The following is a 25,253-nucleotide window of genomic DNA, read 5'->3' as shown; positions in this document are numbered from 1 at the left end:
CGCCACATTCCAATTGCAACGGGCCGACTTCCGGCTCGATCGGACTTTACCAACGTGATGCCTGGCAGGGGGGAAAGGAAGGCAGGGGAACCGTGCACTCTACCTAGTTGCAATTATTAGGATAGTGCACGGACAGTTGCGAAGCGGATGGTTGTAAGAAAGTGTAAGTGTGCCACGGTTTTGTGGTTTTGTGTTTGGAGAGGGGTGGTGTGGTGCTACAGCTCTCTGCTCTCCCCGTGGGGAGCGGGTGGTAGGGTCGGTAGGGGAGGGGCGGGGCCGCTGGTCACAGTGGGAGCTGCCGGCCGCTTGGCGACGACACGACACGAGGCGGTGGGAGGGAAGGAAGGAAGGAGGCGGACGGTCTGACGGGGCGGGTGGAGCCAGCGGGCGGAGAGCCTGCTTCAGAGGGCCGGCTACTGCTACAGCTACAGCTACTGCTGGTGGCCCGTCGGGGACCGGATGGGAGCGAGCGGGGCGACACCATGGCGCAGCCGGGCTCTGTGAGAGGCCGCGTGTCGGCCGAGAGGCTGCGGTCGTGGTGGGAGGTGCCGGCCATCGCTCACTTCTGCTCCTTGTTCCGGGCCGCCTTCGCGCTGCCCGATTTCGAGATCGAGGTAAGGCTTCGAATCGAGGCCGCGGATCCTAGGCCCGAGTGAGATCCAACCTGACCCGGGCTGGCGGAGGAGGAACCGGCTCCCAGCCGGTCCGGGCGGCGGAGGTACCGAGGCCCGAGGCGCCAGGGCCTGTGGTTTGTCCTGCTGGCGTTTTCCTGCTCTGAACATTTGAGTTTCACTCCCCCCACCACCGCTGTAATGACCACGAATGGTTGTGATTAACTATTCCTCTTTTGAGTTTAATGATTGATCCAACCTTTCGAGTTGTTCATTATTTTCCCCCCAATATCCCCTACTCTTTATTAATTTTGGGTTATTTCATTGTTAGGATGTTTATTGACCTCTTAGCCACTTTCCTCTCTTGGTCTGGAGGTGGGGGGCTGGTGATGGTGGGGAGGTTTTGTCCCTTTTGCCCTTGGATCTGATTGTTGCCTCCCCCACCCACCCTCGCCCTTGGGATTGTTCCTTGTGCTAAATTGTTACCCAACTCTTCATTGGGGGATTTAGTTGAGCTTGTTTTAGCGCAGTTGAGTTGGTTATTGTGAAACCTAATTCATTTTTGTGAATAACATAGGTGTTTTGATTTTTGTTTGATTGTCAGAGTTAAATAAGTCGAAATTAGGCTTATAGGGACAGGAACACGTTAAGTTTCCTTTGTTATTTTAATGGAGAAACGACAGCGAAGTTGTGCCAAGAACAATGATGGTCCCTTTTGTTATTTTTTTTTTATTTGTCTGTGAAGACTTGGTGACTCATGTCTCTATAATGTAAAGTGTTAGATTATGTTATTCATTTTGTAAATGTCTCCGTGTGGGCGAGCTCTGGGAAGGGTGAAAACTTACCTTGAATCTGAGCCAATGATGCAGTAATGTTTCCTTTTAAACAAGGTGTTGCTTACAGATAATTGTGTCTACAAAGTACTGTTTTATGAGAATTGATCAAACACCTAATTAAGTACTGACATTTGCGGGGAAAGTTCATTAACAAACTAGAATTACTTAAAATACACCTATGATAGGTACTAAAATAAGTACTATGATACTGGATTTCTTAGTTTAGTTCAGTCAGGTTTTAAAAACAGTTTTCATTGAAGGTACAATCAATGTCTGCACTAAGTGACTTATTTTCCAACACTAAATGATTTCATTATGCTACCATTCATGTCTTCCTAGTCATCTCGTGAATTTGATCAGATATGTTTAAAATAAGACGTGTTACATGTGAAGGGAATTTCACTGCCACAAGTTTAAAAGTCCAGTACAATTAGATTACTTTTTTATTATCACTGGTACAGTGAAAAGCTTTTTTTGTTGCGTACTATCCAGTCAACGAATAGTCAATACATGATCAAGCCGCCCACAGTGCACTGATACAGGACAAAGGGCAGTATAAGGAACACTGCTGTTGAAATATAGATTAAAAAGAGTGGAGTGATAGCAGAGCCCCACCTGGGACCAGCACACATAGAGTTGCCTGGCTTCGGTGCCATCTTGAATATGTACTCCTGGACTACTGAAATAGTTCTGAAACTAAAGATAGGCACAAAATGCTGGAGCAACTTAGCGGGTCAGGCAGCATCTCTGGAGAAAATGATGTTTTGGATCGACCCAAAACGTCACTTATCAACTTTCTCCAGAGATGCTGCCTGATCGCTGAGTTACTCCAGCATTTTGTCTTTCTTTGGTATAAACCAGCATTTCCTTTTTATTACATTTGGTTCTGAAACCACTGGAATTGTTTTTTAATTGCAGTCATAATGACCACCATGATCCTGCCTGGAGTGACAATAAACTTCATTGTCCAAGGAGTTTCACAACAAGTTTGTATAAACAGGAATAATCTTAAACACTAATCTTAAATCTTTGAGGGATAAATATTAGGGCAGTAAATTTTGAGGAACAATCCCAATATTGTCAAGGAATCTGATATATTCACAGTGGGTGGCAGGTAAGGAGGGGTCCAGTTTGATACTGAAGGAGTACCTCAACACCACCATAAATTTATGATGTTATCGCTTGAACCCACAACCTTCCGACTTGGTGGCAAGTTTCTGAACACCACTGCGTCACAAACTCACTTCTTCCACCACACTTCCACTTCCCTGCCTGAAATATCGAAAGTTCTTTACCATGACTTTCATTTGTTGATTCACTTACTGATTCATTTCTTTACTTATATTTTTCTGTGAATTTTTATAGAAATCTTCATGAAGATCTTTTCTTTCCCTTTTGAATATTTAACTGGAGCAGCAAGTTTCAATCAACCAGCTATCAATTTGCACAATACTAAAGGATTGGCTTTTTTTATTCATAGTGTTTGTCCTAATCTCTGGAATAGGGTTAAAGTGCAACACCAAATTCAATTTGCCACTGTCATTCAATATGAATTGATAATAGTAAATAAGAGGTAATTTACTAAGCATTTATTTGTTTAAAATGTTTTACTTGAGTATGATATTGATTTGAGACTAAAGCAAAATACTGTAGATGCTTAAAAATCTGAATTAAGAAAGGAAAATGCCTGAAGCACTCAATAGTCATCTTCAGTAGAGAAAACCAGAATTAATGTTTGTACATTTGAAATGTCCATTTCTTGTTTCTAAAAAAAACTTGGTGTAGTTTGTGCTGTTCTCTGGTTTCAAGTTAATGTACATGATGTGCAGAATTTTGCAGTGAACTACTAATGTAGTTCTTTATTGGCTGTTTCTTGTGAATACTCTGAACTCTAGAGTTGGAATAGGTGTGCTCGGTATCCATCCAGATTAGCACTGGATAAATGGGCTTTGAAGTATTTGAATAGGGAAGAATTATTATGAGAGAGGGAGAGAAGGGCCTTAGTTGTATAGAACACAGAGTGCTGGAATAACTCATGGGTCTGGCAGCATCTCTGAAAGGACGTGGATAGCTGATGTTTTGGGACGGGGCCCTTCGTCAGGCTTGTTATTACATGACTTTTTAAATTATTTAATCATGCTTTTGTCGGGGGGGGGGGGGGGGGCTGTTGCATGTGCCTGACTGTCAAACGTTTTTCATCACGCGGTTCTTCTGGCCTCCTGATCTGACAGCATTTACTGCACAAGGCCAAGCCCTAGGGCAGAGACTTGCCTTTTGCAGATCCTCGGTGTTAACTTGCTAGTAAGTTTTTGCTTGCTGATTTTGAATGCACACTATTTCAGTGTTGCAATAGGGAGGTAGCATTTCTCCATGGTGTTCTTTGAGGTGCCCAGTACAAGCTATGATATTCAAAAGTAAAAATAAAGGAAAAGACTGGTTCATCAAGACTTACAAACACCAGATAATATTGACCATAATTTAAGTTACTCAAAAACAAACTACCTTTTGTATTCTCTGGAGTGTCTGAAGTAGGGTCTCAACACGAAACATCACCCATTCCTTCTCTTCAGAGATGCTGCCTATCCCCCTGAGTTTCTCCAGCGTTTTGTGTCCATCTTCGGTGTAAACCAGCATCTGCTGTTCATTCGTAATACCTTTTGTATTCTAATGACTTGTATCCCAGGCTGGTCTTTGATGGGTTTTAGGGGTATTAATACATAGCCTGAGCTGGCAGTGTACTGCGTGGTTCCATTATCCTCTGGGGAGGAAAAAAACGCTCGACATCGAATCTATTTCCGCTCCTGTGATTTGTACACACAATCCTTGGCACTTAATCTGTCTAAATGAAATAATCTGTCTGTGTGAACACAGTATAATGTTCATTATGTTAGAACAGTTTTATCAAATTGGTGTAAAGGATATGAAACTGTTAAACAAAATAACCTAAGCTGTTTCTAGTCTATCTAGTTATCTTTTGCAAGCTAAACTGCAATGTTCTCTTCTCCAGTGGCAATTATGGTGTCACTCAGATGCTTTGCAAAATATTTCAGGTACAGCTACTATAATTATCTTTGAAGTGGTGTGGCTATTATAAACTTTCCATTCTGCACAAAGTTGTCAGCTCATCTCTATGCAATATGTGGTGGATTATGTAAAGCAATGTTAAACTCAAAGTGCTACGTAAATTAACCATATTCTTTACAGTAATGTTGTGAATCAGCTATCCTGGCCAGCAAGACCAACCACGTTATAAAGAGCCCTTTGTTCACAGGAAGCATGTCCTGCTCTGGATCATTGCTGATAATCACTGCTAGTCAGGATAGTAAAACACATCTGGTTTGACACAATCCACAGCAAGATCCAGTAATGAATTTCCAGGACTTTGGCTTTGAAGGTGTGCTTAGTAAATTTATTGTTTGTGGGCTTTTTTAAAACTTCAGGGTAAGTACTCTTAATGCATAATACAGTGTATTCACGATTGGAAAAATAACCAAAAATAAATAAGTATGCGCTGAATGTGTATGATTGGATTTTGATAAGTTAATGCCCAGCAAAGTAAAGGAGGAGTTGATAAAATTGCAGAGGAAAAACTTCAAGTTGCACAGCCCCTTAACAGATGGTAAGCTAGCCAAGAATATAAAGGAGGATAGTAAAAGCTTCTTTAGGTATGTGAAGAGGAAAAACTAGTTATGGCTGAAAAGGATGAATTTATTTTGGGGAACAAGGAAATGGCAGATGAGTTGAGCAGGTACTTTGGATCCGTCTTCACTAAGGAGGACACAAACAATCTTCCTGATGTACTAGCCAGAGGATCTAGGGTGGCAGACGAACTGAAGGAGATTCACATTGGGCAGGAAATGATGTTGGGTAGACTGATGGACTGAAGGCTGATAGATCCCCAGGGCCTGATGGTCTGCATCCCAGGGTACTTAAGGAAGTGGCTCTAGAAATCGTGGCGCATTGGTGATAGTTTTCCAATGTTCTATAGATTCAGGATCAGTTCCTGTGGATTGGAGGGTAGCTAATGTTGGCCCATTCTTTAAGAAGGGCGGCAGAGAGAAAACAGAATTATAGACCAGTTAGACTGACATCAGTGGTGGGGAAGATGCTGGAGTCAATAATAAAAGATGAAATAGCAGCACATTTGGATAGCCGTAGCAGGATCGTTCCGAGTCAGCATGGATTTATGAAGGGGAAATCATGCTTTGTCTATTCTTCTGGAATTTTTTGAGGATGTAACCAAGATAATGGACAAGGGAGAACCAGTGGATGTAGTGTACCTGAACTTTCAGAAAGCATTTGATAATGTCCCACATAGGAGATTAGTGGGCAAAATTAGAGCACATGGTATTGGGGGTGGGTTGCTGACATAGATAGAAAATTGGTTGGCAGACAGGAAACAAAGAGTAGGAATTAACGTGTCCCTTTCAGAATGGCAGGCAGTGACTAGTGGGATACCGCAAAGCTCGGTGCTGGGACCGCAGCTATTTACAATATATATTAATGATTTTGATGAAGGGATTAAAAATGACATCAGCAAATTTGCAGATGACACAAAGCTGGGTGGCAGTGTGAACTGTGAAGAGGATGCTATGAGGGTGCAGGGAGACTTGGACAGGTTGGGTGAGTGTGCAGATACATGGCAGATGCAGTTAAATGTGGATAAATGAGAGATTATCCACTTTGGTGGCAAAAACAGGAAGGTAGATTATTATCTAAATGGTGTCAAATTGGGAAAAGGGGAAGTGTAACGGGATCTGGGGTGCTTGTTCATTAGCCACTGAAAGTAAGCATGCAGGTACAGCAGGCTGTGAAGAAAGAGAATGGCATGTTGGCCTTCATAACAAGAGGAGTTGAGTATAGTAGCAAAGAGGTCCTCCTACAGATGTACAGGGCCCTGGTGTAACCACACCTGAAGTATGTGCAGTTATGGTCTCCAAACCTGAGGACGGACATTCTTGCTATTGAGGGAGTGCAGCGGAAATGTCATATGTTGATATATTGGAGCGGCTGGGTTTGTATACTCTGGAATTTAGGATGAGAGGGAATCTTATTGAAACATATAAAATTATTACGGGTTTGGACACGCTAGAGGCAGGAAACATGTTCCCAATGTTGGGGGAGTCCAGAACCAGGGGCCATAGTTTAAGAATAAGTGGTAAGCCATTTAGAACGGAGATGAGGAAAAACCTTTTCACACATGGCGGTGTGAGTGTGTGGAATTCTCTGCCTCAGAGGGCGGTGGAGGCTGGTTCTCTGGATGCTTTCAAGAGAGAGTTAGATAGAGCTCTTAGGGATATGGAGAAAAGACAGGAACGGGGTACTGATTGTGGATCAGTCTGAAGAAGGGTTTCGGCCCAAAACTTTGCCTATTTCCTTTGCTCCATAGATGCTGCTGCACCCGCTGAGTTTCACCAGCACTTTTGTCTACCTACTGATTGTGGATGATCAGCCGTGATCACATTGAGTGGCGGTGCTGGCTCGAAGGGCCGAATGGCCTACTCCTGCACCTATTGTCTACTGTCTGCTATTGTTCAGGTACAAAGATGGATATTGAAATTATGCAACACAGATGGTGAGAGTGAGAAATCCTATTTGCCAACGAGAAGTCGTAGAAGTGACATAGTGAATTCCTGAGGTAGAATTGAAGCTGAACCAAAATAAACATAATTACTACTTTGTGTGTTGTCCATGAATTGGCAGCATCCAGCATCATAGTCTTCAAATTGAAGTGATTTGGGTGGATTTCAGGAATGCTGTTGAACTTGCGTAATAGCAACTTGCAAAACTCGCGCTTGCGTAAGCAATTCTTTAAGCCCACTAACGTTCGTGTGGTCTCCGCAGCGGCGGAGCTCCCCCATTCAAATTGCCGTTTTGAATGGTGATTTTATACGTCTCATAATCCTTAAATAAGTCAGGAAGAGTCTGTATTGCAAGGGTTTTGTTGGGAAAGAAATGAACACTGTATCCCCAACATTGTCAATGACAATTGTCTAAATTGAAAATTAGTGACATTTGCAGATTATTTGAAACAGAAACCAAACTGATTCTGATGGATTGAACCAACTATTACATAGAGTGATGGCAGTTCAAATTAATTATGTGAGACTGAAGCATTTTACTCCCCAAAAAAAAAGTATGCTATAATTGCACAAAAAATGGCTTCAGAATTGTAGAAGTTGAGGGTAAGTTTAGGGTTCTGGTCAAATTGATAAACGCTGAGGGGAGACCTGATAGAAGTGTATAAAATTATGAAGCGAGTAGATTGGGTAGACGGGTAGGGCTTTTTATCCCAGGGTGAATTGAAAAAGACGAGGGCTTAGCCTTAAGGCGAGAGAGGCTATTTTTATTTTTAAACACAGTTTTAATGGTGGCTGCCAGGAATGTATGTTGTGGAGGAGGCAGATACGATAGTGGCATTTAAAGTGTTCGCTAGGTATATGGTTAGACAAATACGATGGGGGCATATGGCTAGGCACAGAATGGAGGGATATGGATCATGTGCAGGCAGAAGAGATTTGTTCAACTTGGCGTCATGTTTGGCATGGACATTGTGGGCTGAAGGCCCTATTCCTGTTTTATTTTTCGATGTTCTGATTTGGCCAAGCATTTAGGAGTAACAACAAGTTAATAGGAATATAATGTATATATAGTTGAATGCAGAGCAAAGATCGGACAAATTTATGTTCCGCATAGTGCTCTATTTCAGAATACTTCACCACTGACATTTGTTCCTGTTTGTCTTCAGTGGCAGTCTATATCTAGCATGAAGTGCTCATTTCCATGGGATGTTTGAAATGCTTTGATTTGTTTGGCTACTTTGTCCAGTTTTCGCTGCTATTCATGCCTTGCGATTTCCTGTCATTGAGTAGAGCTCGTCATTTGTTCATTTTTCGAGTTTTTTCCTTCTTGGGGGAAAATATCTTGGAAATTAACAAGAGGAAATGAATAAATAAATTCTCTGGAATATCTGCTATTGCCAATTCCTGCACTACTACTTTTCAGCTGTTTTAAAATTAAATATTAAATAGAAAATCTTTATAAGATTGTCTAACGGCAGGAACACAATATCCCAATTTTTCCACCATTGGGCACTTTTTGTAACGGAGTAACAGTTCTGTCTACAGTTATTATACCATTGTTTATCTCATGAATTACGCATCTGCAACTGTATTTTTGGTTAAAATATTGCACTTTAAATGAATTGATAAATTATTAAATTATAATGTGACATTGTCATTTATTCTGCCGTATTGAAGTTTAGCTCCTGTAAGGATAAAAAATTTGATGCCACCTGCTCAAAAACTTACATTTTTCTCATGTGACTGGCTTCATGCACATTGTGATTTTTTTTTAAAGCATGGGGTTGTTTATTTGTTACTGGCACGTGTTTGCTTTTGGGGGATAGACACAAAAAGCTGGAATAACTCAGCGGGACAGGCAGCATCTCTGGAGAGAAGGAATGGTCATTTCGGGTCCAGACCCTTCTTCAGATTGCTTCTGGGGGACGTTATTGATTGAATTTTGGGCTAAAATGGTGACTTTCTGGCCTAAGTATGTTCAACATGTATTTCAGTTGTGTCTACATTTAAACCCCTGTTATGAGGATATCATGTTTTGCTGAAGTTATGGTTATTGAGCAGTGAGTGGGGCATGAATAGCATTCTATGCCAAGGTTGCAGATCCACCTGGTGAGCACATTGCTGATGTGACCCATGGTCTGCAATTGCAGTTGAGACTTTTTTATTTTCCACATAGAGCAATTGTCATTTCAAACAGCAAATTAGATTAATGTTCCCTTCCATTGGGTGATGTTGGGAGATGTTCACTTTGTCGGACTTATCTTATTGTCTGTAAATTGATAGGTAGTTTAAGCTGAACTTCAACCACATTTGTGTAGCAACTTTTCAACTGGTCAGGTGTTGGTACTTCAGTTGTCAGGTCTACTAGAGTAAAGAATTTATGTATAATTTGTTTGTCTGAGTTTATATACCAGTAATGCTGTTGCAAGCAAGATTTTCATTGTACTGGTACATCACCGTACCTGTGTATATGACAATAAACTTGACTTGGCATGAAGCAAAACTCTAAAAGTGATCAGCTAGCATTGCCATCCCAGCCAACTGCTGTGGTTAATGACGTCATATGGATCTTGTAATAAATTCTATCCTTTTATGCACGCATTGAAGCAGTATAACTTGATGCAAGGAGTTAGCTGGAACTGGAAATATTTTCCGTGTTTCTGGATACGCACAATCAAAATATTAAGTCACCTTTAAAAAATTCTATAAACTGCTGGAAGAAAAAAGTTAAAGTGGTTGAATCTGTAATTAAGGGTTGCACTGTTTAATTCTATTTAGATTATGGAAACATTCTAACATTATCACATTTTAAGCAATGTATATAAATGCTAATTGAGTCATAGAAAATATGACACAAGACCTTTTTGGCCCACTATATTGTTGAAATAATACAATCCAAACCTAATCCCTCTTCCCAATAATGGTACAAATCCCAATTTCTGTAGATATACCATAGAAAGCATCCTATCTGGAGGCATCGTCTCACTCCCCTGCCCCAATCAAATTAATCTGTAACTCACATCTGCCTTGGAAAAGCAGCCAACGTATTCAGGGACTGCCTGCAGCCTGGTCATCTTCTCGTATCCCCACTTCTGTCGAGCAGAAGATACAAAGGTTTGAAGGCATGTACCACCAGACTCAAGAACAGCCTTTTACCCAGATTAGATTCCTTTATTGTCATTCAGACCTTTCGGTCTGAACGAAATTTTGTTTCCCTGCAGTCATACATATAATAAAAAATGACAAAAACACACAATCAACACAAATTTAACATCCACCACTGAGTTTACCAAACACCTCCTCACTGTGATGGAAGGCAAAATCTTAAAGTCTCTGTCTCTTCCCTCTTTGTTCTCCCTCTGCGCCGAGGCGATCCAGGCTCCAGATGTTGTGACCCCACCGGGTGATGGTAAATCCCGCGGCTCAACCGTGCTCCGCGAACGGGCCGGTTCAAACTCCGCGCTGCCGCCGATGCCGTATGACCCTTAAAGCCACACCTCGTATGCTAAAGATCTATTCCCGAACTTCCAATTGATTTCTTTGTGCCCGTTAATCCACACATTCTCTGTAGCTGTAACACTATTCTGCACTGTTTATTTTCTCTCTTACTCGACCTGATGTACTCCGATGGTATGATTTTCTTGGATAGCACAAAAAACAAACTTTTCATTATCTTGGTCCACATGACAATAATAAACCAATACTAAAAATAGTTCCGTAGTCGCAGTTTGCCAAATACGCATTTTCATTTTCGAACTCTACCACACTTTTATGCAAATAAGTCTTGGCCCCTGACCACCTTTATTACCACCCCACAGTTTCTATGCTATCTTTTTACATTTCTACCTCACCAAAAGACTACAAGTACAATAAAGGGACTGGGCATTGGTCTTACCCGCTATGTACCCATGAAAGTTTAATAGTTAGGGCATTTTTATCAACAAGTGAAGTGGACCATTGCCTGTTGTGCAATGCCTGTTTTTTTTTAATCTCGGAGACTGAAGTGGACTTGGGCCTAGTTAATATTTTGCACTTCCAGGCAGTCTTTGATCCAGGGTGCAAGGGTCTTGCATAGCAAAGAGATTTTGATTTTTTTTTTTTAAACTTCCCTTTTTATCCACCCCACTCTTCCACTTTCTATGATTCTATATTACTTTAAATTCTCCTGACATATATTTGGGGTTTCAAGACCACAGCTTGGCAGAGATTCTTACAATCCCCTGTTGACTGTTGCCAAGCAAAGGACATTCGGTCAGTGGTAGCTATACGCTTAATGAACCGTTCTGCGTGGGAAATATTGGTCATATGGTTTCCTCATCCCATACGATTGGTTTAAGGGAATCAAATACCTGATTTGCTCAACAGTAAAACTCTTATTAATCTGGCATTCTTAGGAGTTTGATTCCAGATTTAAAGATTTTACAGATAATTGGATGTTATTCCAATTAAGACTTTTTTGCTCTTTTAAATTTACTTTATGTTGATGTTACATTGCACAGTATTAGAATATTCCAGTGAACCAGGCGGGAATAAAGGCCCTGGTGGGGTTCACGGCAGCATGGGAACTGGAGCTGAGCATGGTGCTCAATCATTGGGATTTCCAAGCAAGTAAAAAGTGTATTATCGAAGGTTCACAATAGTGTGAAATTGTTTGATATTCAGTTAAATTTAGCACTGGATGACTTGGAATTTGTAATTATTGAATACCTTGTAAAATGTAGCTTTTAGCTTCGTGACATTTTCTGATTCTTATCCTTTATGTCATGATAGCTGCAAGTTACGTAATGTTAATTAATTTTAGTCTTGGACATAGATTACAAATTTAATAATGTAAGTACCATTTTGTCATAACCTAAATATATATGAATATGGTTATTTCCTTTCCTTTGTAATGATAACATGCTATCCAAATGCCATTGAAGTTAGCAGGCATATTTACTATGCACCTAAATTGCAAAACACAGATGAATCTGATTTCATTTAAAAAAAATCAAAATGAGAGTGACTTACTGGTATGCCCTGCTGTTGTTTTGAAACTAAAATGCTGGTGTTTGTTGAAATCTTGTCAACGTACAGAGATAATATTACATTTTCTGCTAATGATTGTGCAAATGTTTACATTTATAACCTTTATTGGTGGAATTGATTAAATGGAACAGCATGGAAACGAGCTGTTTGACCCAGTTCACGCATTCATAAACTGTTCATACTAATTTCATGTTATCCTACTTTCATATACATTCCCTACACACTCGGCAATTTACAGGGGGGACAATTAACCAAAAAATCCACACGACTGAGATGTAGGAGGAAACCAAAGCACCTGGAGGAAGCACGCATAGTCACAGGGAGAACAAAACCCAAAATCGGGATCAAACTTGGGCCTTTGGTGGTGTGAGGCAGCAGTTCCACCAGCTGCGCCACACTGCCACCCATAAAGATGAGTAATGTTTACATGCCCGAGTATTGTCCAGCAAAAGTGGACTGATGCAAGTTTCTGCAAGTGCTGATGACAAAATCCACCACAGCGCTTGTGACCCCAACGGACATGCGAACTTCTGACCTGGAGGCAGAGGTGCTACTATTGTACCACGATGTATGTCTTTAGGTCATTACAATCTTGGAGAATGTGGCTGACTTGCCTGGTGTTGTTCATTGGAACATTTGCCTGGTGTTGTTCACTGGAAAGAAAGTTAATGGGTTAAAATGAATTGAAAGGTTTTTTTTTAGATGTATGATGCTTAATGAAGTCCACTAGTCTTGAGAAAAAGACTATCACAAATAATAGAACAATTACTTAAATCTTGAATGGTGCAGTTGCATATACTAGTGCTCTATTCTATTAACAGTTTATCTATTAAGTAGTTAAATCCTGTTTTTACAGAACCTTTCTCACTTTTATTCCTGGGTAGGTGACGTTTTGGGGCGGGACCCTTCTTCAGACTGATTGCAGGGGGGAAAGGTGGAAGAGAGGAGGGGGTGGTTGTCCAACCACCTGCCCATCAAAAAACCCTTGCCTGTATTCCCCTGTTATCTGCTGTGCTTTCTCCTCTCCTTCTTCTTCTGGCTTTCTTCCCTCTTCTCTCCCCCCCCCCCCCCCATACAATTGCTCTGAAGAAAGGTTCAGACAATGTTGCCTTTCCATATTATCCATATGACCCACTGAATTACTCCAGTGCTTTGCGTCTTTTCTGAGAAACCCCAAAATCTGCAGTTCCGTGTTTCTACCTCGTCTTCATTCTATTCTCCAGATCTCCATCCCCCTTCAGCTGGACTAATAGCTACCCTGGTCGACTTTCATTTTCCGCATATATATAGCATCCTAATTATTAAATAGAAGAACATGATATTGAATGTCTTTGACTGTTTGTGCCAGAACCTCATTCCCCATCTAGGTTTGTGACACAACCTTCTGCTGTCCCACCCCAGGTCTCTATCTCCAATTGACAGCTTATTTATTTCTCAGACCAAAGACGCCATTGGAGATGGATCCATGTTTCTTATCTTGCTATAACCAGATGGCTACTATCATTGCCTGTTATTTATTCGGCACCTAGAGTTTGATTAAAGCAAGCTAACGTCTTAACTTTTAATTCTGTGTAATAAAGCAAAAAGAATGGCACATTGGATTATCATCCTTGACCAATGCCAGTCAGCTTTCAGCCTGCATTTGTATTTATTTCAGAGTTTTAATGGTCACTGGCTTCTCGAAACCACTCCTCTCAGAATCCCGTGATTAATCCCTTCAATTTACTAGCTGTCAACCTTCTTACTAATTTTCTTAGCATTCTCTAAACTTAGCAGATCATCTTTTGCATTTGGCTATCTTCATGTGTGTATTCAATGCTAGGTGTTTTAACCCTTTTGAAATAAAACTGAGAACGTTGGATGTACGCAGCAGTTCAGCATATATGGAGGGAGAAACAAAGTTATTGTTTCAGGTTAATAACACTTCATTAGAATTGGTTTCAATCAATATATTAAAAAAGGAATCAATCTATTTTAAGATGACAATTTTGCAGTCCTATGGGATAACAATAGACAATAGGTGCAGGAGTAGGCCACTCGGTCCTTCGAGCCAGCACCGCCATTCAATGTGATCATGGCTGATCATCCCCAATCAGTACCCCGTTCCTGCCTTCTCCCCATATCCCCTGACTCCGCTATTTTTAAGAGCCTTATCCAGCTCTCTCTTGAAAGCATCCAGAGAACCTGCCTCCACCGCCCTCTGAGGCAGAGAATTCCACAGACTCACCACTCTCTGTGAGAAAAAGTGTTCCCTCGTCTCCGTTCTAAATGGCTTACTCCTTATTCTTAAACTGTGGCCCCTAGTTCTGAACTCCCCCAACATCGGGAACATGTTTCCTGCCTCTAGCGTGTCCAAATCCCTAACTATTTTATATGTTTCAACAGCAGGACTGCAACAAATCGGATATTTTTTTCCAAAGAACCAACACCAGCAGGATCTAAAAAATTCTAAGAGTTTTTTTTTTTAAATGGGCATTAGAGATAGCCCATTAGATATGGGGAATGTAAAAGTTAAATGGCATTTAACCTTGAACTGTGACCTGGCCTACTCAATAAGATAGTATCAGCTACATTAAATAGCCCTAGAGTCAAGACTTCTCATTATAAAATACTAGCCCTGGAATCCAATCAAATTTAACCACTAATTTATATTTTTAGATGGCAACCGCTGTAAATTTCCAAACCATTTGAGATCTGCTTATCTTAAATAGGTGTCTCCAATGACACTGCACCTGTATCTAGTTGGTAAAAATTCTGTCTGAATACAAAGGTATGTCAGGATTTAATTTGCTTTGATGCATTACAATGGCATTTTTGTAATATGTTATAGGGGGAAGGCGCCGATGTGTATACATTTATATGCCACTGGTAGAATCTATAAGTTGGCAGTTTAGAAACCATATCTATGAGAGTACTAAGTTCATGAGTAGGAGATTGGTGACGGCAATATTTTCTCTGGGACTTCTAGTGAACCAAATCCACAGATGGTATACGATGATACTGTTGTTGCTAGGCTTTCTGAGTAAAATAGCCAAGACAAAAGCTTCATTAATTATAGATAAATGACTAGTTACTTTATTCATTCATGGGACTCGAGTGTGGTTGCAAGTCCAGCATTTATTGTTCATCTTACTTTGAGAAGGTAATAGTAAGCTGCTGTATTTAAATATGTTATTGTTGTGGTAGTGAAGTGGGTATCTTAGAGGCCTTGTTGACCAGAATGGGTCACTGAATATTGTTTGTCAATCGGGTGCAATTTTGCAATGATGCAAGTCTCATTACTGATGTTAGTTATTTTAGAACATACAAGTGCCCTCCATAATGTTTGGGACATCGCAGGCTTTCTATCGCAGAGCCGGGCGATCCCTCACCGGGAGTCGGCAGAAGAAGTGCTCCGATCGCTGGCCCGCAGACTATAACATCCTGAAGCAGAGGTAGGTATGCGGAGCTTCTAGCCGCGGGCACGGCGTGGACTTTCCATCGCGGGGTCTAGGATCCTTTGCCAGGGATCGCCGGAGAAGAGCTCCGCCCGCCGGTCTGTAGCCTATAACATCGTGAAGCCCTGGTCTCCGGTAGGAAGCGGCCGATTCGGAACTTCCAAGCCGCGGCGTGTCTGTCAGTAGCGGGGGCATTCCGAGCATCCCGACGAGAGGGCCTGTACATCGGGCTGTCCGTAGCGGCGACTGCGGAGGGTTCATGGCCCTGACCACCAATGAACAAAGTAGGAGGACTGACTGAACGTTATTGCCTTCCACCACAGTGAAGAATGTTGATTCCACTGTGGTGGATGTTCATGTTGTATTCTATTGTGTATTGTGCTCTTTTTGATTGTATGGCTGCATGGCAAATCAAATTCCACTGCACATTAATTGGTGCATGTGGCAATAAATTTGAACTTGAACAAAGACCCATTGTTTATTTATTTGCCACTACTCCGCAATTTGAGATTTGTAATAGAAAAAAGTCACATGTGGTTAAAGTGCACATTGCCAGATTTTAATAAAGGCCATTTTTATACATTTTGGTTCCACCATGTAGAAATTACAGCAGTGTACATGGTCCTCCCATTTCAGGGCACCATAATGTTTGGGACACAGCAATGTCATGTGAATGTAAATAGTCCTGTTTAGTATTTTGTTGCATATCCTTTGCATGCAATGACTGCTTGAAGTCTGCGATTCATGGGCATAACCAGTTGCTAGAGGTCTTCTCTTGTGATGCTCTGCCAGGCCTGTATTGCAGCCATTTTTAGCTTATGCTTGTTATGGGGGCTAGTCCCCTTCAGTTTTCTCTTCAGCAGAAAAAAGCATGCCCAATTGGGTTCAGATTGGGTGATTGACTTGACCACTCAAGAATTGACCATTTTTTAACTTTGAAAAACTCCTTTGTTGCTTTAGCAGTATTTTGGGGATTATTGCCTTGATGTAGAATGAACTGCTGGCCAATGAGTTTTGAGGCATTTGTTTGAACTTGAACAGATAGGATGTTTCTATACACTTCAGAATTCATTATGCTACTACCAGCAGCAGTTGTATCATCAATGAAGATAAGTGAGCCAGTACCTTCAGCAGCCTTACATGCCCTGGCCATAACACCCCCACCACCGTGTTTCACAGATGAGGTGGTATGCTTTGGATCTTGGGCAGTTCCTTCTCTCCGCCATACTTTGCTGTTGCCATCACTCTGATAAAGTTAATCTTCGTCTCATCTGTCCACATGACCTTTTTCCAGGACTGTGGTTGCTCTTTTAAATACTTCTTGGCAAACTGTAACCTGGCCATCCTATTTTTGCGGCTAACCAATGGTTTGCATCTTGCAGTGTAGCCTCTGTATTTCTGTTCGGAAGTCTTCTGCGGACAGTGGTCATTGACAAATCTACACCTGACTCCTGAAGAGTGTTTCTGATCTGTCGGACAGGTGTTTGGGGATTTTTCTTTATTATAGAGAGAATTCTTCTGTCATCAGCTGTGGAGGCCTTCCTTGTCCTGCCAGTCCCTTTGCGATTAGTAAGCTCACCGGTGCTCTCTTGCTTCTTAATGGTGTTCTAAAAGTTGATTTTGGTAAGCCTAAGGTTTGGCTGATGTCTCTAACAGTTCTATCCTTGTTTCTCAGTCTCATAATGGCTTCTTTGACTTTCATTGACACAACTTTGGTCCTCATGTTGATAAACAGCTTGATAAAAAGTTTCTAAAGGTGATGGAAAGATTGGAGGAAAGACTAGATGCTGAGAGATCTCTTATATCTGCATTAAAGAGGCATTTAAACACACCTGAGCAATTGCAAACACTTGTGAAGCCGTGTCCCAAACATTATGGTGCCCTGAAATGGGGGACTATTTATAAGCATATCTGTAATTTCTACATGATGAAACCAAAATTTATGAAAATACCCTTTAATAAAATCTGACAATGTGCACTTTAACCACATGTGATTTTTTTATTTTTTATTACCAATCTCAAATTGTGGAGTGCAGAGGCAAATAAATTGATGGGTCTTTGTCCCAAACGTTATGGAGGGCACTGTACAACAGTTCAGCACAGGAACGGGCACTTTTGCCTACTGTGTCCGTGCTGAAATGATCCCAAATTGAACCAGTCCCTCTACTCGCATGTGATCCATATCCCTCCGTTCCCTGCACATTCATGTGTCTGTCTAAAAGCCACTATTGCAACTACTTCCATTCACCACCCCACTTCTGGCAGCACGTTCCAGGCACCTACCACTGTGTTTTAAATAAAACCTTGTCCTGCACATCATTCACAGTGGTGAATCTCTGGAATTCACACAGAGAGTGGTGAATCTCTGGAATTCTCTGCCACAGAAGGTAGTTGAGGCCAGTTCATTGGCTGTATTTAAGAGGGAGTTAGATGTGGCCCTTGTGTCTAAAGGGACCAGGGGGTATGGAGAGAAGGCAGGTACCAGGATACTGAGTTGGATGATCAGCCATGGTCATATTGAATGGCGGTGCAGGCTCGAAGGGCCGAATGGCCTACCCCTGCACCTATTTTCTATGTTTCTATCATACTCTTCAGTCTCATATTTTAAACCCTCTATTGTAAAAGTAATGGGTAAACATAATAAATATTTAAGAAGGAACTGCAGATGCTGGAAAAATCGAATGTAGACAAAAATGCTGGAGAAACTCAGCGGTTGAGGCAGCATCTATGGAGCAAAGGAATAGATGATGTTTCGGGTCGAGCCAAAACGTCACCTATTCCTTCGCTCCATAGATGCTGCCTCACACGCTGAGTTTCTCCAGCATTTTCGTCTACCTATAATAAATATTTAAGTCATTTATTAAGTTGACTTAATATTTAATATACCTTTAATGCCATATTTTTAATGCCTTTAAATGGTCATTCATCCCACAATCCGCAGTTCTGAAATAATAAGGGTGTTCATTTGAGATTTGTTTAATATAATGAATTTGAATTCCCCAGATCTGTGGTGGTATTTGAAATGCCTCCAGATCACTGGTCTAGGACTCTGGGTTGCATTTATTAATTTTTTTTCCTCCAATTAATTATTTTGTGCTGCAAAGCAATAAGGTTAACGCTTCTTCCTTACGGATCTGTTATTAATACTCAGGTTAAATTACATGTCAAGTTTTGTAGAAAAGTAATTCTGATCTGATGATTTGTATCCAATTTAATTACGGGACGTTCGATCGAGAGTGAATTTCTGACAAAACCATTATGGTAGATTTAAAATATTAACTGGGATACAGTGTACAAAATGCATGGGGCCAGAACTTCTAAACTGTTCTCAGGATAACCTGTTTACCCATTATGTAGCAAAACCTATATCAGGTTTGGTTGGGGGAACTACAGCAAGATTAGTGAGAAATCATTTTTGTATAGAGGTCATAATTCAGTTTAGTTTTGAATAGTTGGGTAAAAGAACTGAGATAAAATATGTATAAAGGTTCTAAATTGGGATATTGATAAACATACCAAACTAGGAACTCATTTGGTAAAACTACATTGGAAACAGCTACTTGAAGAGAAACAATTTCAGAGCATGGAATGTGGAAGATCAAGTAACGAAGTGGTGGATTGGAGGGGTTCGCGTTAAATGTCAAACAAGTTCAAGTTCAAGTGAGTTTATTGTCATGTGTCCCTGTATAGGACAATGAAATTCTTGCTTTGCTTAAGCACACAGAAAATAGTAGGCGTTTACTACAAAACAGATAAATGTGACCGTATACCATGATATAAATATATACACACATGAATAAATAAACTGATAGTGCAAATAACAGAAAGTGGTTGGTAATAATCAGAGTTTTGTCCGAGCCAGGTTTAATAGCCTGATGGCTGAGGGGAAGTAACTATTCCTGAACCTGGTTGTTGCAGTCTTCAGGCTCCTGTACCTTCTACCTGAAGGTAGCAGGGAGATGAGTGTGTGGCCAGGATGGTGTGGGTCTTTGATGATACTGCCAGCCTTTTTGAGGCAGCGACTGCGATAAATCCCCTCGATGGAAGGAAGGTCAGAGCCGATGATGGACTGGGCAGTGTTTACTACTTTTTGTAGTCTTTTCCTTTCCAGGGCGCTCAAATTGCCGAACCAAGCCACGATGCAACCGGTCAGCATGCTCTCGACTGTGCACCTGTAGAAGTTAGAGAGAGTCTTCCTTGACAATCTGACTCTCCGTAATCTTCTCAGGAAGTAGAGGCGCTGATGTGCTTTTTTGATGATTGCATTAGTGTTCTCGGACCAGGAAAGATCTTCAGAGATGTGCACGCCCAGGAATTTGAAGCTCTTGACCCTTTCAACCATCGACCCGTTGATATAAATGGGGCTGTGGGTCCCCCTCCTACTCCTTCCAAAGTCCACAATCAGTTCCTTGGTTTTGCTGGTGTTGAGGGCCAGGTTATTGCGCTGGCACCATATGGACAGTTGCTCGATCTCTCTTCTGTACTCTGACTCATCCCCATCAGTGATACGCCCCACAATAGTGGTGTCGTCAGCGAACTTGATGATGGAGTTCGCACTGTGGTTCGCTACGCAGTCATGGGTATAGAGTGAGTACAGCAGGGGGCTGAGCACGCAGCCTTGAGGTGCTCCCGTGCTGATTGCTATTGAGGCTGACACATTTCCACCAATACGAACAGACTGTGGTCTGTGGACGAGGAAGTCAAGGATCCAGTTGCAGAGGGATGCGCAGAGACCCAGTTCTGCGAGTTTGGTAACCAGTTTGGAGGGGATGATTGTGTTAAATGCCGAGCTGTAATCAATGAATAATAGCCTGACATATGAGTTTTTGTTGTCCAAGTGGTCCAGTGCGGAGTGGAGGGCCAGCGAGATCGCATCCACCGTTGATCTGTTGTGGCGGTACGCGAACTGCAGTGGGTCCAGGTTTTTGTCGATGTAGGAGTTGATTTGCTCCATGATCAACCTCTCAAAGCACTTCATCACCACCGGCGTTAGTGCCACTGGTCGATAGTCATTGAGGCATGTCACCTTACTCTTCTTGGGCACCGGTATAATTGATGCCCTTTTAAAGCAGGTGGGGACCTCAGAAGTGAGAGGTTGAAAATGTCCGTAAAAACTCCCGCCAGTTGGTCCGCACAGGTTTTTAGAACACGACCGGGTATACCATCAGGACCAGGTGCTTTTCGGGGGTTCACCCCTCTGAAGGATTTCCTGACATCATGGATTTTCTTTGTTGCACTTGCCAATGTTTTTCCAAAATATTTGGATTTCCTTAGCCTGACAACTGCTCTTCTCAGCTTTGTTGTATTCAAATGTGCTCACATAACAAAGGTGGGATTGTCAAATACAAATGTGTCTGAATGATAAGATGACAAGGAGATGTTGAAGATTGAAGGGGAAGATTATGTGAGCACATTTGGATACAACAAAGCTGAGAAGAGCAGTTGTCAGGCTAAGGAAATCCAAATATTTTGGAAAAACATTGGCAAGTGCAACAAAGAAAATCCATGATGCTTAAGACCACGAGGATAACAAAATAATATTGGGGACCCTGTGAAATGTGGTATGGGATGAGGTAGATATGTTTTCTTGATGCCATTTTTTGCAGCTGTCTTAACGAGGGAACATTTTATGCTGCGGTCGAGGAGGAGTATGTAAATATGGGATTGGATAAACTTTTTAAGAGAAAAATGCCAATGAGTATAACATTGTAAGGATGATGCATCAGTTGGTTTAGATGAGCCATGCCTGTCAAAAAGGTTAGAGCTTGGGGAGTTATTTTGGAGGCTCTGACTCAATCTTTCGATCCTCTGCTTCAGGAATGACACCAGAAGTTTGAAGGGTTGCCGATGTGCCTTTGTTTAGAGGAAGGGATAAATCAGATGAGTACGGACCACTTGGTTTTGCTTCATTAGCTAGATTCTAATGGGCGTGTCCCACTTAGGCGAGTGCAGGAGACTCTGCGTTCGCCACATGTTCGCTGATGGTCTCTAGTGAGTCTCCTTCAAGGTCACGAGGGGTTCCCGCATTCTGGCAACTGGTCGCTGCCTCAGTATGGTCGCCGGAAAATTTTCAACATGTTGGAAAATTTCTGCGACCAAATATTTGTCGCCATGGAGAAATTCTATAATCCTGTAGTCGTAGGTGCAATTGTAGTGGGGTCGCCATGTAGTTATGGGTACTCGAGGTAGTCGTAGGTAATTTTAGTTAATCACCTTTGCTGACCGGTCTTTTTCATTGGCTCATTGGGGGAACAAAACATAAGCAGGAGTTTTCAGAACCAAGGATAACCGACCGGTAATGTTAAATGTCTGCCGAACTTCACAGCTGTGAATCTCTGGCTTATTAAAAGTTATCTGTCTTCCTAAAAGTTTTCTCCACACATTATTTCTTTCCCCCCCCCCCCCCCCCCCCTCTTTTAAAGGACTTACTATACACTGTGCTAGCCGTCTTAATTACAGCACCAACCTTCCTGTTCATCGCGGTGTGTCTGTCTGTATCACCTTGACTTTGTACCATGTGAATTTCAGTCAGCGCTCCCTCACTTGCCCTGGCCCCCGCCTTTGCGATGTGTTTGTTTGTGTGTGTGTGTGTTCCACTCTGACAGTCGCCGTTCCAGTTCCCAGTTTTTCAGGCGACTGCCAGCAACTTGACAGTCGCCGGCAGTCCGCTGAAAAATCGCCTAAGTGGGACAGGCCCATAAGGAATGGTATAAACTATTTTTAAAAGTTTTTTTTTAGGACATTTGAAGTTGTATAAAATTATTGGGGCCTTGGTTGGAGGAAATAGGATGGACTTATTTTCCTTACCAAATATGTCGAAGACGGGGCATAGACAAAAATAAATGGTAAGATTAAACAGGAGGTGAAGGAAAATGCTTTTGTCCGGAGGATGGTGAGAGTCTGGAACTCGCTGCCAGAAAAGAACTGTTAATGCAGAAGCCAATCATCACATTTAAAAAATAGTTTGTATATGAGATTATCTGACATACATGATTACAGGCGTAATGCTCAGTGTAAGAATTTGCTAGATTATAGGTAACTTTCTCCAAAGGTACTGATGTGATAGGTTGAAGGGTCGCTGTCTCAAATTATATTTTTGAGATATTTCGATAGCACTGATTCTGCTAAACCGAATGCAACGTGTTATGCATTCTCACACCAGTTGAAGTCATCACACTCATAATTTTTCTTTAAATTGTTAATTCAAAGACTCATGCACTCTTAAAAATTGTATTTCGAGATCAAACTAGCAATCTTCAGGAAGCTGTATATTTGCTTGTAATTCAAGTTGCTTAAATGCATTTGGTTTATGTGGAATGTGCAATGACCAGAAATATCAGTGAATTAAACTATTACAGTGATCTGTGTTTATCTGAAATCTCGGCATGAACGTCAATGAAAGAAAACACAATCCAAGAATTCCTTTGTTTCATCGCTGAAAGGTGGGAGTATCTTTTGCTTGTTCTTATCAAATAGCAGTTCTATGACGGCCTTTCTTCCCCCCCCTCCCCCCTCATTGTTCTTGTTATTAGAAATGGTCAGATGTATATTCGATAGTGATATCAAAGGGGCACTTTGTGCCAGCTCAGATCATTTGGCCATGATTTAGAAACATAGATGCCATGGCAAGATGTGTTCAGTTACCTGACAACATGAATTTATCAGATGGTTTGCATCATTCAGTCGATACTGTCGACTTGCAATCTTACAATTTCGATACAGTCGAAATCACTTGACACAGGTGGCTGTGATTTCAAAACAATAATGATCATAAAGTTTGTGTCCTTTATAAAATGTTTACTGAAAAGTTAAAAGATAAAAACACTGGTGAGCCTGTGAAATAATTTGTATTCGATGGTAATTTATAAATATAAACAAAATAAAAATGAGTTTGAGCCTAATGGAAAGTTTTAGCTAAGAAGCTAAGCCTATCTTTGATGCAGGGATACATTTTGAACTTTACACTTAAATGCAGAGATACTTATCAAATAGCTGAAAGCAATTTTTAATTTTCATTTGGTTTTCTATTAGATTGGGGGGGGGGGGGGAGGAGGAGGAGACAGCAAGCAAGAAAAGGCCAAGATAAACCAGCAACAGATGATCTCAGGCAGGGAGGTTCCCTGATAAGCAACTTGTTCTAATTTTAGTGGCTTGTCACACAGACTATATTAGAGTTGTAATACACATTTATTTCAATGGTAATATGCTCTCGATGTTAATATAAATACTTCAAGCACCATGCTATGTTATAATGAGGATCAGTTCCTGTGGATTGGAGGGTAGCTAATGCTATCCCGCTTTTCAAGAAAGGAGCGAGAGAGAAACCGGGAATTATAGATGTTAGCCTGACATCGGTGGTGGGGAAAATGCTGTGGAGTCAATTATTAAAGAAGTAATAACGGTGCATTTGGATAGCAGTAAAAGGATTTGTCCAAGTCAGCATGGATTTATGAAGGGGAAATCCTGCTTGACTAATCTTCTGGAATTTTTTAGGATGTGGCAAATAAAATGGATGAAGGAGAGCCAGTGGATGTAGTGGACTTCCAGAAAGCCTTTGATATGGTCCAACAGGAGATTAGTGGGAAAAATTAGAGCACGTGGTATCCGGGGTAGGGTATTGACATGGATAGAGAATTGGTTGGCAGACAGGAGACAAAGAATAAGAATAAACGGGTCCCTGTCAGAATGGCAGGCAGTGGCGGGTGGAGTGCCGCAAGGCTCGGTGCTGGGGATGCAATTATTTACAATATATATTAATGATTTAGATGATGGGATTAAAAGTAACACTAGCAAAATTAGGATGGCACAAAGCTGGGTGGCAGTGTGAATTGCGAAGAGGATGCTCGGAGGTTGCAGGGTGACCTGGACAGGTTGAGTGAGATGGCAGATGCAGTATAATGTAGATAAAAGTGAGGTAATCCACTTTGGCGGCAAGAACAAGGAGGCAGATTATTATCTCAATGGTGTCAGACTAGGAAAAAGGGAAGTGCAATGAGACCTGGGTGTCCTTGTACACCAGTCACTGAAAGTAAACATGCAGGTACAGCAGGCATTGAAGAACGCTAATGGCATGTTGGCCTTCATAACGAGAGGATTTGAGTTTAGGAACAAAGAGGTCTTTCAGCGGTTGTACAGGACCCTGGTGAGACCACATCTGGACTATTGTGTGCAGTTTTGGTCTCCTAATTTGTGGAAGGACATCCTTGCTATTGAGGCAGAGCAACGTCGGTTCACAATGTTAATCCCCGGGATGGGTTGACTGTCATATGAGGAAAGATTGGTTAGACCTGGCTTGTATTCACTGGAATTTAGAAGGATGAGAGGGGATCTTAAAGAAACATATAAAATTATGAAAGGACTGGACAAGTTAGATGCAAGAAAAATGTTCCCAATGTTGGGGGGAGTCCAGAACCAAGGGCCACAGTCTAAGAATAAAGGGGAGACCATTTAAAACTGAGATGAGAAAAAACATTTTCACCCAGAGAGTTGTGAATTTGTGGAATCTCTGCCACAGAAGGCAGTAGAAGCCAATTCACTGGATGAATTTAAAAGAGAGTTAGATAGAGCTCTAGGGACTAGCGGAATCAAGAGATATGGGGAGAAGGCAGACAGACACGAGTTACTGATTGTGGATGATCACAATGAATGGCGGTGCTGACTCGATGTGCCAAATCACCACCTCATGCACCTATTTTCTATGTCTATGTAATATGATTTATTTCCCTGGTCTGTTGTGTAAATATACTGCTTTTGAAAAAT

General features: G+C 41.5%; 1 protein-coding gene across 6 annotated transcripts in view; it reads left to right on the top strand.

Moving 5' to 3' along the window:
* Nucleotides 1–291: 291 nt before the first annotated feature.
* The window catches only part of LOC116984565, a 77,711-nt gene continuing 52,749 nt past the window's right edge, over nt 292–25,253 (top strand). For 4 of the 6 annotated variants that reach the window (XM_033038761.1, XM_033038758.1, XM_033038762.1 and 1 more), the window contains exon 1: nt 331–614. In XM_033038761.1, coding sequence (XP_032894652.1) covers nt 483–614 — 132 coding nt within the window. In that variant the 5' untranslated portion in view covers nt 331–482. Of the gene's footprint in view, nt 615–25,253 lie in introns of all 6 variants that reach the window. The other 2 variants (XM_033038759.1, XM_033038760.1) reach the window with 2 other exon arrangements.

Source organism: Amblyraja radiata, chromosome 20, assembly GCF_010909765.2.
Source record: "Amblyraja radiata isolate CabotCenter1 chromosome 20, sAmbRad1.1.pri, whole genome shotgun sequence".
Lineage (NCBI taxonomy): Eukaryota > Metazoa > Chordata > Chondrichthyes > Rajiformes > Rajidae > Amblyraja > Amblyraja radiata.
This window is presented reverse-complemented; position numbering and strand designations above follow the sequence as displayed.